This window comes from Acanthopagrus latus, chromosome 4, assembly GCF_904848185.1.
Source record: "Acanthopagrus latus isolate v.2019 chromosome 4, fAcaLat1.1, whole genome shotgun sequence".
Taxonomy (NCBI): Eukaryota; Metazoa; Chordata; class Actinopteri; order Spariformes; family Sparidae; genus Acanthopagrus; species Acanthopagrus latus.
Window position 1 is genome coordinate 29023085 of NC_051042.1, and position 15921 is coordinate 29039005.

The 15921-nt window shown below is 41.9% G+C and overlaps 1 protein-coding gene across 3 annotated transcripts in view; it reads right to left on the bottom strand.

Moving 5' to 3' along the window:
• Positions 1 to 914: 914 nt before the first annotated feature.
• Positions 915 to 15921, bottom strand: part of igdcc4 (immunoglobulin superfamily, DCC subclass, member 4) — a 58331-nt gene continuing 43324 nt past the window's right edge. Inside the window, exons 12-22 of one of the 3 annotated variants that reach the window (XM_037096240.1) lie at positions 15761 to 15862; positions 15446 to 15638; positions 12073 to 12200; positions 10751 to 10921; positions 10446 to 10580; positions 7521 to 7623; positions 7137 to 7368; positions 6883 to 7011; positions 5058 to 5741; positions 1345 to 4913; positions 915 to 1157 (exon numbers count right to left, since the gene is read on the bottom strand). In XM_037096240.1, the coding sequence (XP_036952135.1) occupies positions 5208 to 5741; positions 6883 to 7011; positions 7137 to 7368; positions 7521 to 7623; positions 10446 to 10580; positions 10751 to 10921; positions 12073 to 12200; positions 15446 to 15638; positions 15761 to 15862 (1727 nt within the window). In that variant the 3' untranslated portion in view covers positions 915 to 1157; positions 1345 to 4913; positions 5058 to 5207. Of the gene's footprint in view, positions 1158 to 1344; positions 5742 to 6882; positions 7012 to 7136; positions 7369 to 7520; positions 7624 to 10445; positions 10581 to 10750; positions 10922 to 12072; positions 12201 to 15445; positions 15639 to 15760; positions 15863 to 15921 lie in introns of all 3 variants that reach the window. The other 2 variants (XM_037096241.1, XM_037096239.1) reach the window with 2 other exon arrangements.

Genomic DNA, 15921 nt, shown 5'->3' on the forward strand with positions numbered 1-15921 from the left:
GATGTCCTACTCATTACAAAAATGTGCAGTATCAAGAAACTGATAAGAATCAAATCAACAAGTTACCAACATGAGGTATACTGTTTAATAAAACCCTTACAAAGGAGGATGAAATCAACACAATTATCAAAGTAATTATCCTCTCTGCAAAACGAGAGCGTGAGTAATTTTCCTCCCCGAAAAAAAAATCTGATTGTTCTAGCCAACAAAAAGATGAAAGAGACAAAAGGAAAAAAAAAACAAAAAACAAATCTCACATGGTATATTCAAATGATAGTGGTTAAAAGAGTAAAAACAGCTTCTATAAGGAGAGCGTACATCCTTTATGCTGGAGGCAGGTTTGTTTGTTTTTTTAATGCTAAGCCCCCCTTTTCAGATCATCTGTGTCAACTCCATACACTGTAATAATCCACTACTGCATCGAGACTTTAAACACAGACAAAACAGTGGGATTCGACTGCAATCATTGTGGCCTGAAAAAGAACATGAAATGTGTGGATTTTAAATGCTGCATGTCGCCTAAAAATGTATCTACTCTGTGCCAGCTAGGGTGATTATTAGATTTTGGCAGCTGCATCATAAAAATACTGCATCACAGACGTGACGGTGTCTTTGTTAACCATCCAAAAACTGCAACTCGCTAGCAAATATCAATACATTTCAAAATGTGTTCAATGCCCATATGATGGAATTGGTGCAGTGCTGTAGACAATCTGCATATGTTAATAGCAATTTACCTCATTTTATGTTGTACTTTTTGTCTACTTGATTGCCAAATAGCTGTGATCTGTCTGTAGTTATAATAGAGAGACACAGAATGTGTGAACAGCTGCTTGTGTATTAGCTTCTTTTTTTGAAAAATGGCCGTGTTGGATGAGCGACGTCTTCACAAAACCTTATAAACATATAAACAATTACATGAAAATGTTTAATAAAAAGTCACTTTCATTCTTGTCACCACGACCAGCAACTTCCTTGAAAGAAACGCTGTCGTAATGCCCCTGACTGCGTGACTTCCATCGACTTGGCCTTCAGCGTCTGCAAACAGTGCAGTGAATGGAATCACTAAGGGCAGATCCGAGAGCAGCGGGAACACAGTCCGGGGTTTTAAGCACGTCTCTTCTTAAGGTAGCACTGCAAATCATGGCCGACCTGGACTGAGACAGGTATGTGTTACGATATAAAAACTGGAATGCTTTCGAGGATATTATGCTTCTTTCTGGACTCTGGCATTTGTGAGGATGATGAGAAACAGTATCAATATATATATATATAGAACAGTATCAGTAAAGAACCTGAATCAAAAATACACACACATAGTTTTGGTGGTTTGCTTTAGCTTACTTGCATGTAAAGGGCAAATGATCATCAGTCCCGCTGGGCAGAAAGCTGCGGCCGCACCGCTCACTTTACATTTAATTTGTCACACGATCAGTGATGTCACAGCAGGTGTTTACCTTTTAACAGCTGATGGAAACCTGCTCTGACATCACTAATTGGAGTGTGGCCACAAATAAAACACACCTGCCACGTTAGATTGATGAGTGGAGCAGTGCAGCCGCAGCAGTTTCCTGCCACAGGTGAGTCTGCTGTTGAGTTGCTCTTCATGCACTGTGTAAGTGTGGTTAGCCAGGTAGCACAGTACAGTGAGTGCCATACATTTTTTTTTATGTCTTTAGTAAGGTGTTTGACAAACATTTCTGTTACTGACAATCAGAATTTTCCTGATGTGGCAAACCGCAATCAATCACCCCAAAAATCCAATGAACATTTGACCCAGGTTTGCTAAAGAACACATTCACTTCTGTCCCTATATGACTGCAACTGCAGTAAAAACATGTAAATCATGTTCACTACATACATGGCAAGGCTAAAAAAATAAGGTTTCTTTGAGGTACCATCCATTCGTTTTGTTTCAGAAAAATCAAACAAAAGTTTTAGAGAAAAAAACACAATTATGTTGGTGAGAAACATGTTCAGGGTGTTTCATACTTGAGGAGCCATTTTACAATTCTGTTTGCTGATGTGAGTTGAGCTGGTGAGATTTTGACACTTTGCATGGACATGAGTAGATAAGTGGGAAAGATAAACAGGGTTGTACAAAGCCACCTGACAGAGGATGAGACATCATGTACAGCAGGGTGACGCTCGCATTAATTCTGTCAATATTTGAAGTGAATTTTATCATTATTATAAGCTGATCCAAGCTGTCATTATCGTAGAATCACTCAGACGTATTTGTTATGTACAATTTGTCAGACTCATTCTTGCTTTTTCTGAGTAAAGTGAGTTTATATGTGATGTTAGCGTCCTTAACATAGACTTAGAACCAAGTTGTAGCCTGAAAAAACTCACTGTTTATTATGATTAAAGTCAATTATTGACTGCAGGAACAAATAGTGTTAAAGCTGCTGTCATTTTACTGATTGCACCACCTGCAGGCAATGAGTGTTAAGCAGCGACTAGTTGTTGAATTGCTAAATAGCAAGCTAACGGTAGTCTGTCACAATAGCTCCCAGAACTTATTTATGTTTTTTCACTACTGTTGTGTTTACTTCCCCCTGGTAGTTTTGTTTACCATTGCAAACCAGTTTATCAATACAAGTTACTGATAGGGGAAAATTTATGCTGTTAAGCTAACAAGCTTGCTGACAGTTCATAAGCTTGTAAAGTCAGCTCAGTCACTAACAGGACCAAAAGTTCACAGTTTATCTTAAATAAATACATAAACCATCAAATCCTCTATGTTAACCGTTGCTTTTTAGTGGAAAAGTTCTTGCTCTGCCCAAGCTATAAAGTTAGCAACCTAGCTAATACTCAGTTAGCTTGTTAGCTCTGCTCAGTAGTTATCAGGACAAAATGTTCATGCAGCTTATTTATAAGATGTATACACACCACTGAGTCCTGTCGACTAACCATTGCTCATTTGCTGAACAGTTCTTCTTCCGGTAAAGCTATGAAACTTACAATTTCATAACCGTCCATTAGCTTATTAGCTCAGTTCACCCACTAACAGGACCAAAACTTCAGTTTTATTAAAAGACATTTAGAAACAATCTGTTCCTGTCTCATAACCACCTGCTAATTGTTCATCTTTGGTGGAACAGTTATGACTCCGACAGAGGAAGTTATATCAAGCTGAAAGGTGCAAAGCAGCTAATACTTTAGCTTCCTCTAATTTGGACTGTGCGTCGCCCCATCGTCTCAAAGGTCAGCACTGTCAAGATGTGTATCCTTTAAAATGAATAAATCCTTCTTACATAATCACACTCGAACAGAACCTGTAAAAAGGGGAAAACGTAGGAGCGACACTCATTACCTGCAGGTGGAGAGTCAAACCACCGGTGGCCTAGTTTTATTTGAAGCAGGTCAAAAATGGATTTGATAAAATTGTTCAGACCTCATTTCAGGGGCTTCATATGAACGACTCTGGGTGTTAACGTACGTGTAATGTATTGAAACAGTAACAATACAGAGTGACACAATCTTTTTGAGATCTGAGAGTAAAGCTGCTGTACACTAAATCCACACACATTTCTTTGACGTAAAACAGGAGGGTGTACAGTCAGTATTGGATGAGTATTTCTGCGAATAACAGAGGCTTTGTAAAACCAGACACGTTAAGAAAGAGATCTTTAAAAAGGTGCTAGTTACGTAAAAGTAAGAAAACCAAACTGGTAAGCGTCCTGAAAAGAAATGAGGTAGTGTTGTTGATAAGGAGTAGGGATGCACCAGTTCCCCTCACGCACCGCCGCGACAAATTCTCACTTACTGAGCTTCTCGAATCAACCAATTATGGAGATATATATATGTTTTTTAAAAAGGGTTTGTTTTTAAAATGTATTTATTTTGTCATCCTTTCCTATATGATAAATGTAAGAATTTCGAGTCAGGTTATCGTGATTTATGGTACTGTAGCAGAATAGAGAATTGTGCAGCTGTAATTGAATTGCCGTATAGAAACAAGTTAATATTACCTCAAATTAAAAACATGGCAAGGCTTTTGTCTTAAAAAAATGATTGACTAATGGCACAATCTTACACTGGTGCATCCCTAAATAGGACCCAAACCAGAAGAGTGATCTATAGATGGGTTGTCGGAACCTCCTCTAGTTTTCCCACCAACATAATTAAAACCAAAACCAACATGTACATGTAAATACTTTTGTTTTGAAATGAGATATCCACCATCTGAAATACAGCAAAAAATGCATTTTTAGTTTTGAACTGAGAGTCCCTGGTTTTCCAAACCCATACCACATGGATAAATGGCATTTATGAAAAAAAAAAAAAGAAAAGAAAAATACTTCATGTGTACCAGATCTGTATACTCCACATATTTTTTTTACATTTTGTGTGTTCTTTCCTTCATGTTGACAAGTGTTTTTGTATTTGTACTGGTTATAATCATCTATAGAAATATACAGAGGTTATAAACGCACCTATAATAATTAGGCACCTGAGACCCCCACACTGCAGTCAGGAAAGGTGTGTGCGTAAATGTGTGTTTATGGGTGACCATGAGATACCGTGGAATCTGTGTGTGTGTGTGTGTGTGTGTGTGTGTGTGTGTGTGTGTGTGTGTGTGTGTGTGTGTGTGTGTGTGGACCCTGAGACAACAGGAGGCTGGAGAGGGACACAGGTGTTCTGCACCCTCAGAGTGTGCAGATACTCTTTAAGGCTTATTCCTCAGTGCCACTCGGTAAAGTCGCATCCATGCGACGGAGCCCGGGGAGACCCATCGAGCCGCACTTCCGATGCTCTCATCCACGATGATAGCCCGTCTCATTCGCTAATAACATTCCAGGTTTTCTCATTCCTGAGTGCAACAGAGCCATGTGCGACACAGTGGGAATAGCCTCCTTCTATCCACTTCCATCTGCTTCGTTAAGATAAATCTTTCCTTTTCTTTCCTGTAGGACAGGAAAGAGAACCCAGAGGAAAAATATGGTTGCAATGCCAGAGAATGCATACCCATATACAGTACTCTACCACTAAAAATATACTGTATATGTAGACTGTATATACATACGTATGAAACAATGGATTCAAAGTACCTATAAAAACTTTGCAAGGGAGAAAAAAAGGAATCCGATAATGAGATGCATAAAAATAATCCTTCGGGATTCTTCCTGGGTATGTGAAAGAAAGAGAATCAGTCTGATGTCTGTATGTGTGTGTTACGGTCGATGCCCTACATGCGGAGGCTACGGGCACAGATAACTGTGTGCTGCTGAGGTAGAGTGGACAAGGCCGGAGCTGACAAAGGGGGCAGGGGACAGCCCGGCAGAGATGGCCTTCCCTGGTGCCGAGGGGCAGTGTCTGGAGTCTCCGTTTTCCAGATGCTCTGACCTCAGCACCGTACGCACCGTCTTTGGGGAGTGGAAGCCATTGGTTAGCCCAATGTCTTGCTGTGGCTCTGAGTCTGCATTCGGCTGGTCTCCCATGCCTTCCAGCTCCCCGTTGTGATTAGCCACCAACTTTAGCGAGGGAAGACTCAAGGGGCTTTGAGCCAGTGATAGTTTTTCTAGTGTGTCGTCCTCGCCTGGTGGGCATGGCTCGCTCAAAGGGGAATATCTGTCCTCGGATAATGAGGGTCCTCTGGGGGTGTTAGAATCCATCTCCCTTTTGCTGCCCTCCTCTTCTTTCTCCCTCCTGGGTTCTGTCAGCTCTGAGTGAACAATGACTTCTGCCTCGACCTGGTTACTGCACACGGATGTGCACAGACGATCAGATGAGTCCTGCAACACGAAAAGTCACTGTTACCGTTTATCTAGCCAGGTAACTAAAACACTGAGTGTTTTTTGTGAAGTAGCCAACAAGCACAGTACACAGTCCACTGAGCATAACGAACACAACGATATCAGGAATCACAATGTGTTAGATTCTTCCATATGTCAAGGGGGATTGTGTAGTTTTTTTGCCCTTTCTGAAACCAACACCAAAGAGATTTAACAGTGTTTTTTTTTAATCTACTAGAGAAAGAGTACATAGTTAACGAACTAGTCATTAGTCACAGATTACGGGTTATGTTCCCTGTCGCGTGGAGGCCAATCTGCTATCAAAGTTTAGATAAAAGTTAACAATTCTATCCATACTACTCTTAACTCAGTTTGGGGAAACAACCTTAGCATTGTTAACTGAGCAATAAATAGGTTCATTAGTCCTCACCCTAGCCTTTTATCTAAGCTTAAAAATGCTGTTTGAAATGACAAACAATTAAGTAGGCTAACTACCTAAAAGGATAGTATGCTATAAATAAGTAAATAAAATAAGTCTGAGCTCAGATTTTTTCTTATCCTACTTACTACTGTTAAGCCTATTATAGGACCAACTGGGTTTACGCTACACATGAAGAATATTGCTCTCTTTCTTTATCTACCATGTGTGGTTTATCTAGTGGTAGGTATGCAAACTGTTAGCCTGGGAAAATCAACTTTAGCTTCAAACTTTTGCACAAAATCATACATGCAGCCATCAAATGCATATTAAAGAACCCATTACAAAATCATTGACAGTGTTTTCATTCAATTCATTGAGTTAGCCTTAGCTTATTAAGCTTGCTACCTCTTGCTAAGAAAATATGCCAGTGACAGTTTTGGCAGCCAAAAGAGAGAAGCCTTCTTTTGTAAAACTCATAATGAAATCAAGGACCCAATGTTGAATGAAGTGCACATAAATTACTACAAATTTTAAGTGGTAAATCTTCCGCAGTGTTATTGTTAACTGTGCAGGAACAGAGAGCTTGAATACAATTACTGAGGGGGGTGTTGTTTGGCAGTCAGCCAATTAAAAATGCCATTTGACCAGGTGAGCTACAGTTGTCAGACACAGGCTGATTGCTAAAATAGATTAATCATTGAATTTAGTTTATTCATTTACCGTGCTGTTATCAGTAATTAGCGTGTTGAGAGCTCCATTAATGAGAGTTGGAGAGTCTTCTGTTATGGTGTCTCTGTATCTAGTGATTCTGTTGGCCCAGTCATGGCTCACAGAGCCATTCCAAGCAGCCTGCAAGAGTAACAACACAGTGGATGCACCAAAATTACAATTATTATCCCTCTATCAACACATGAAAAAATAATAGGGTATCAGAGGCCCATCTGGGAAAGAGCTGCCCCGTTACAGGTTTTGACCTTGGGTTCAGGTGCGGGGGCATCCTCCCCTTCCCTCGGATTAGCACTTGCCATCAGGCTCTGCTCCTCTGAGGCCTCCTCTAGCGGCTGGCCAGACTCTTGGTTGCCTGGGGGCATTAGTGTCTCCAGCTCGTGGCTATCGCTGCACTCTGGCACGTTGGTGGAAGCGGGGCTGCCTCCTCTCCTGTACTGAGGGGTCACAGCTGTGGGGTCCAGACCCCCAGACACCTCCCTATTTGGAGCAAAGATGAGAGGGATGGTACAGGAGTCAGGCGATAAAACAGTCGCTTGGGTTGTTTTTAGCTTAAATAGTTGTTCCAATCAACTTAAAGAAGTAAGATGAATGGGCACTGTTTGAGCACTGACACTCTGCAGTTTCCTTACCTGGATTTGCCATTACGGAAGCTGAAACACATGCAGAGCAGGATGCATATCAGTCCGAGACACACACCGACTATGATGCCTGTCACTGCGTGGATGTCCAGCTCTGTTAAAATGTCAGAAAACAACAAATCATGGCATTACAGATTTACATTTGCCGTATTGGTTTTGCTATTTGATCAATTACCAGTATCTGTCTTTGTCTCATATATGGAACGGCATATTAAAATGTCCAAGTATTTCACATCTACTGCACGGGTGTAAAAGGAGTCAGCGAGTTTGCATCGATTCCACAGTGGAGAGATATGAGGCAACACTCGACTAGGGAGAGCGGACCTTCATTGATATTCATTTATGCTGGGTGTCTTTGGCAGCCTTGGACACAGAGAGGAGAGGAAACAGATGGCAGGAGATCTCACCCACCCACCCACCAGCCACCTCAGTCCCATTCACACTAGCACGCTGGCAACACTATTACAGCCTTTGTGAACAAAATAAACCTGTTACTCTGTCTTTTTATTACAGTTTAGGGGCAAGGAAATAACAGAAACAACACTGCTTGCTCACTTCTTATTGCATTAAGGGAGACTGATTTTCAAAATATTCCAAATATATTTTCCTTTTGACTATCAATTACCATAAATTATGCACTTACATGGGTAAATTATAGTCTGTACACAACACTATCTCTCTCTGATGTGTTTGAGAGAGACATGGAATGCCTAAAATAACGTAGTGTGATTATCTTCATTGCTGATGGGACTGTTTGTAAGGACGCTGTAAGGACAGTGAGTTTGATGGGCGTGTTATATAAGAGTTCACAGCGGAGCTAACAGCCCTGTTTTTTATGACTCCGTCTGTTTAAAGACAAAAGGGGCATTTCATAATTACAGGTAAAGCCGAAACGCTGACGGATGGAATTATAAAGTGTATAATGAGATCGTATGCTTAAACGCAAAGTAACATGAAGAAAAGTGCTTTTCGCAGCGATTCTGCTGGGTAAAGAGAGCAGTAATTCAAAGCTCTCCCCTGGGGGTCGCTGATGAGGCCGCCTCTTTGATATCCACACTTAATTTTCATCCTCCAAATGCAGCAGAATAGGAGAGGAGAAATAATAGTGTCCCACCGAGCAGCACTTTCCCTGCTGGCAGGGATAAATTGCCCACCTCACGGGGAAAAGGCTGTGTGTGTCTGTGTGTGTGCGCATGAGCACAAGTGTGATGGTGTATACTGAGAGACAGTCTTAGAAGCAACCGAATGCCTTATTGTAAATGTAACCACGACTGAATAATTAAAATGGTACAGTGTGTGATATGTAGTTGCATCCATTAGAACAGACGTGGCAGAAATGGAATTTAATATTCATAAGTATGTTTCAGAGTCGTCGTGTTTCAGTTTTCTCCAGATGAGCTGTTTATATCTTTATAGGGAGGCGGGTCTCCATCTACAGAGGTCGCCATGTTGCACCGCCATGTTTCTACAGTAGCCAACGACAGACAAACCTGGCATTACTGAGGGTCTTTTTGCATGGCCTTCGGAAATGACTGGGTTGGAGGAAGAAGAAAGAAGAAGAAGAAGAAGAAGAAGAAGAAGAAGAAGAAGAAGAAGAAGAAGAAGAAGAAGAAGAAGAAGAAGAAGAAGAAGAAGAAGAAGAAGAAGAAGAAGAAGAAGAAGAAGAAGAAGAAGAAGAAGAAGAAGAAGGCGGCGAGTGGCAGCTCTTTCCTGCCAAACAAACTGTATCAAGAAGTTCGAAACCTCAGTCTGATAAAGGATGGATGATCGTACTTATTTTGTGCAAGAAAAATCACAGGAGCCTAAATTGAAGAAATTAAAACTCCAAGACACTAAATGAGATCGGGACAAGCGTAGGCAGAAAACAATAATAAATGTTGTGACGATGATAGAGAAATGTTTCCAGACTGACGCAGAAGTGCCCTGCTCTCTGCTGGACGGGTGAGATTAATTTTACAGATTACAACCAACCATAATAGACATTTCCCCCTGCTGCTAGTGGTACACAGCTTGGATAGTTTAAATTGTATATTAGTAGTGCATTAGTTTCACTGAATAGAAATGTTGGCATGTGTAATATAAATATAAATTCGAGCACACCACAGCCTCAGTTTGTGCCTCCCAGAGAGCTGTTGGTAACGTAGCGTTAACAAGATTTATTTAGATTTATTCGTTGTCTGTTGCAGTAACACAACACATGGAGCGATAACTTACTGAGATATTTAGGACTGATAGTGTGCCAAAGACAAAGTGTGACAGATAAACTGAGGGGAATAATATCAGTCAGATGTGCCAAAAGGAAACATGCCAAGTCAGAGAATTTGAACAACAAAGTGAAAACTGAACCTTTACATCTGGGCTTTTTTCTTTTTGGTTTGTTTGTTTTAGAAATTGCAGCTTATAAGTTAACCTACATTACATTAAAACAACAAACATTTAAAACACATACATTCAGATTCATGGTCAGTCACGTTGATGTTATTCAAAATTCATTCAGCAGTAATTACAATTCACAGTATTCACATGTTCAGTGAATCATTATGCCTGGTATTTGCTTCTATATCTGCTTGTGAGGACATTAAAAAGTCATGTGCCAATAAAGTTTTCCTTTTCATGACCATGAAGACATTAAATAAAAGAGAGATGTTACGTCCTCTTCATTCTCCAGGTGATAAATCTGCTCCTTGTAAACTGAAAAGTGTTGTCCCTTTCTCATCCTTCAACCCTCTTGACATTGTGACTGCAACCTGCCTCTTTCTCTCTCCCTTGTTTCCATTCACAAACAAATAGTCAACATAATACATTCCTTTTTTTTTTTTAAACATATTCCATATCGACCTCTGCAGCTGTCACAAGCATGATTACTGGCTACTATCAGTGCTCCTAAAACTACTGTTACTTCTTTCCTTCACCTACCATATTTTGGAAGAGGGGTGTGAACATCCTTTATAGGTGAAAAAGGCCCCGGCCCCACCTCAGTAGATGCACCCATTTTAAAAAAGTAACGGGTGCCACCAAACAAACCCTGCACCTCCACACTGGTAATGCTTCCTGAGAGACAGAGAGAGGGACAGAAACAGCATCAAGGCCAATCCTTAGTCACACAATTTCACTTGAGCCAGAGAGTAAGTTTAGATGGTATGTTGCAATTAAACTAAACAACAATGGGAGTCAAAGGTTTAGTGATTAACTGCTTTCATTGCAAATTAGCCAACACCCACCGTCCTGAGAGAGGTTTCCCCACAAGTGCTCGGGCTGGCTGAGGTTGCCGCTGTATAAAATCCTGTAGCTGATGATGATACCGTTTGGCTCCAGTGGAGGGCGCCAGCTCACCAGCACAGACGATGAGTCCAGAGCACTCAGCTGCAGCTCCTCCGGAGGTGTGGAGGGCCCTGAAGGAGAAAGGAGGTCTGGGTCAATAATTAGAGCCCAGAAATGAGGCCTCACAGCTGGGGAATGTATATTGTCTTGGTGGGGGATTTGACAAGTGGTGTGAAGACCATCTGCGTCCTCATGTCCGAGCCACCTGGGTACAGGAGAGGGGACAAGCAGGGCAACGGGGGAATGGGCTGGGGCTCAGGTGATGATACATGGCAGTCGGGAGCATGACAGGGTGACTGGTGGTAATAATGTCATTAAAAAGCGGCGCTGCTCTCCACTCACCACACTTACTTGGCTGACAGACAGAGCTGGCGGCCAGCGCGGGAGCCTCAACTACACCTGGGCATTTCATTACAGTCAGTTATCAGCCATCAATGCCAAAAACTAATTCCCATGTCCACTGGCCAATGGCCAGCCAGCACTCTGATCTACACATGAGTGAGCATGCACTCACACTCACGCAAACCTGCACATGCATACATTAGAGCATCTGCAGGCTTCAGAGAGCACAAGTTGCACAGCTTCACCGTAACGTCTGGAGACCGAAATCAGGCATGCAGTAAAACTGACATAATCAACACTTTAAGTGCATCTAATCAGGCTACACCGAAGAGATGAATGTGCACTTTAAGTACCAGATGAAATACATTATTCATAACAGAGCATGAGGTAATATGAATGAAAAAAAAATATTTTAAGAGTGTCTGCAAATCAAAAAGAGGAGACTGGGTGAAATTTGTAGGTCCATTTTAAGTGTATTTTGAGCTGAATTAAATATATGAAAGGACCAAAACCTTTTTTAATTTAACAGAATATGTTCATTGACCCTTCATCCTCTTCTTCCTCTTCCAGATTTATCCCAACATGATCACAGACATCAACACCCAGCACCAGAGCTGCCCGCTATAACTAACTGAAGTCAATTTTTGGCACACCGACGTTCCCCTTGAACTGCTCAGTCAAGTGATTCACCCAAGGACACTGCAAAGGTAGTGAGGGACGGGAGTGTTTTCATTCATCACCATCAAGTGGGTGGAAAGAGACTTGAAGTGATCACAGTACAGCAGGGAGGTCTTCGAGGACTTTGAACCTCTGCTCTTTTTTAAAAATACGAGCACAAACGGAGCGAGCAAGCATTGACGGGAGCACAGCAGAGACTCACGGTCAGACAGAGTCGACTCCTCCACTGTGCCGCTGAAAGGTCCCACCACATCCACTCCATTAGACTGCACGGCCAGCTCGTAGCGGGTGAAGGGCTTCAGCGCCCCGAGCAGTATCTCCTGAGCAGAGCTGCGGCACACAGACACAGCAGAGAGGGTTCAGTGTGTTTGTTTGTGTGTGTGTGGCTTCTATCCTGCGCTGACAGGAAAAAATATAACCAAGTTTGTTTAATTCATTTAGACCACTCTGGGCTAGAAAATGTATTAGCTTTAATATAGTTAGCTCCTATTGCCTGCTTTCCATTTGACAGTCATTTGCTGTGTGATGCTGGCAACCAAGCAAGAACACACCTGATTTGGATCAGGTGTGTTCTTGCTTGGTTGGAATGAAAACCTGCAGCCACATGGCCCTTTACTGGATCAGTTTGACACCACTGCTCTAAGCAGTTACTATTTGACTGATTGCAGTGGATTCAGATCACCTGTGTGCAGGCTGTGGAGACTGACTGCTAATTAGTGAGTGGAAGCAGCTTTGGGAGGTCCCAGGTTGTGACGACGCCCTTTTGTGAAGGCTTAAGTAGAGGTGGTAAATGGCACCGGCAGGTTGGACTCACTCATTCTGAATCTGACACACTGCAGACCCCGGTTCAATCTAGTTGAAGGAAATTGTGTTTATTCTTCAGCCAAGTTGAGCGACCACAAAAAGTCCCCAGTCAACTAGGCTGCCTGCACCAGGGCCGTCCTTACTTGTGCCAGTTTTACTTGCCTTACAAATAGTTGGACGTCTGCAGGTTTTCTTTTGTTTGTTTATCTTTAACTTATCTTAACTGAGCCCCTTGAAATTTGAGCCCCTATACACCTTTGTTTTTTAATTATTCATCTGGGTCCTAAGAGCTTGTAAAAACCCATTTCAGTCAGATTATCCCCTCAAGAGTTATTTGTTTATTATCCAAGTATCCTGCAGATGTACATATTATTTTATGTAGGGGGCTGGTTTGTCAGGATTTTACTCCCAGTACAGCCACAACATCCTGTCTGTTGTGAGGGTTGGCAACAGAGCATTTTAGTTGAGGTTTTGGTTAATAAAACATCAGTTTGTGCAATGGTCATAGCAGTAAACCTACTGTCATGGTGCTGAGATTCAGGTGGTGTCCTGTTTTCCCTCCCTTGTCAATGTCCTGATTATTTTCACCTGTCCCTGATTAGTCTGTTTTCCCTTGTTCTGTTGTTAGTTCATCTGTGTTTGCTTGGTGTGTGTGTTCCTCATGTTTCTATCTGCAGTCCTGCTTGTGTTCCCCAGGCTTTATTCCGTTTTGACAAGTACAAGTGTTTGAAAGTTTTGTATTTCCTAGGTTCTTGGATTTTCCTTGTGCCAGTTTTCTTCACTACATCCACATCATTAAAGCTCACTTTTTGGTTCACCGTTCACATCTTGGAGTCTTTCATAGAGTGAAACTCACCAAAATGCAACCTAGGGCCTTTTTGAGAATGTACCGGAGTCAAACGTTCATTTGAAAGCATAATTAACACAAAAGCAGCACTTCTAGGTCACAATCATTTTCAAGTGAGTGCTAGGGGCAAATATATGTTGGCATCAAAATCGCTATTTTTTAAAAAGACTTAAAAGGCTCGACACAACATGAGACTTTGCTCGCTTGGTTCCATATAAATGCATGGATAATTTGTTGTTTTGTCATCAGCAAAAAAACAATACTGACCTGGAGATAGAGCTGGTAAATCTTTTTAAGGATTCAAGTCACTCACTAAATTGAACTGGGTTGTGAGAGTCTCTGGAGTCAGTATTGCCTAATCACCAGGGAAAGGGATGTGCTTTTCACGCCAACTCGAGGAAATCTAACCCAGAGACTTCACTCGCTCGTCTGCTACTCTTTCAGAACGTAGCGGGCTGTTTGCGCTATCCTGCTCTGACTCGAGCCGGGAGCTCCAGGTCTGCCGCTGTGTTTCCAGGGCAGGCTTGCAAGCTACAGGTGTTTCTGGCATCACCACTTGCGAGCTACGAGCCTACTGTGTTTCCTGCATCGCGGCTCACAAGCTACGACGACAAGTGTTTACGGCATCGGCTCGCGGGCTACGTATACGGCTCTGCGTGACGCTATTTATCATTTCAGATTTGATTATAGTAGGACTCAAGTGATTCGAGTCAATGATACTAGAGACTCCTGACTCACGGGTTCTTTTAAAAACCTCTATCTTGAAGTTGAAAAAGGAGACTCATATAAGAAACAATACTAAAACCAAAAGCTGGAAAAGTCACGTGAGATATTGTGTCGCGTTGTTGCCAGAAGAGAGTTGCCACTTTAACTCTCCTCCATGATACGTCACATTTGGAGCTCTGACTTCTCGACTGGCAGGACGGCAGCGAGCGGAAATACAATTGCTAACATGAGTTGTTCAAAAACTTTCTTTTTAGTAAACTCTGTGTACATAGACAATGTTCTCAATGCTCGAGACCCTGGTGATACTACGAGCAAAGTTTCATGTTGTGTCGAGCCTTCTGTTAGCATCAAATCTACCGATTCTGAGTTTTTATTTGCCCCTTGCACTCCCATTGAAAATGGCAAAAATCTTAAAAGTGACGCTTTTGTCGTAATTGCACTTTTTTAAACGAACGTTTGACTCGGGTACATTCATAAAGAGACCCTAGGTCGTATTTTGGTGAGAGTTTCACTTTAACGTCTATATGATTCGTGTACATGGACACACATTTTCAATAAAAAAACTTTTGAAACACACAAAAGGGGAATTTTTGCCTGAGTACTTGAATATGACAGATTGAATCGCAAGGCTATTTCATAAAGTGCTGCTGTGATACTAGCTTGGTATTTTTCACCCAGAATTATGAAGACAGTAAGTGAGTATATTTCTCCTTAATATGGATTTAGATTAAATACAATGCAAGGCCAATCTTGCTTTTTACTTAATGAATGATGGTTTTTAAAAGGGTAAAAGCATCGGTTTGTTGTCAGATGAGAGGCCAAGGTGCTCTTATAGACCAAAAATGTGTCACATAAAAGAACTGCTCTTCAGGTACCAATAGGCCAAGGAGGTATATTTAAAGCCTTTTATATAGCGAGGGAATTCAATGGCATCAAGCACAAACCAATTTCTAACTTCATTCAGTCTTAATAAATACATTTAAGTGTGAGCTATGTTTCTTTTTGGAGAACAAATTAACATCATGCTACTTAAGGTTCACCGTTCAGGATTGTATCAGGCTTTGTGGTGTGAATGATGCATAGAAAGTCATGCTGGAAGCAATATTATTCAGCTCAGAAACATGGCAGTAACTTTTGAACCAGCATCTCTTGGCAAAAGTTACACATTATAGACATGATAAATTTTAGTTTTGCTTACCTGGTGTGATAGGACACCAAGGAGGCGTTGGTGGTGCCGGCCGGGCTGCAGCGCACCGTGTAGTTGATGATCCGTACGTTGCTGAACCTCGGTTTCTCCCAGCGCAGCCAGATGGAGGTGGAAGTGTTGGCCATGGCTTGGATGCTGCTTGGGGGCAATGGAGGGGGGCGCGGTGGTGGGGGTGGTGTGGGTGCTTCAACACAAGCAGAAACACAGAATTTGCTTGAATCTTTTATTTTTATTTAGCAACATATTTTTTGGGGCGACACTCATCCATGTGTGCATTCGTGCCCATGATGTCAATAAAAATCTTACTTGCATTGTGAAGCTTGTCTGTCCTCCCCTTCCAGACAGCAGCTGCTCCGTCTGTCTGCTTGTTGAAGGCCCAAACCCTGACCTCATACTGCCGGTCGGGGGCTAAGAGACAGAAACATACAAATGTATGAACAGAGAAAAAAAAAATGTTCCACTGTCTG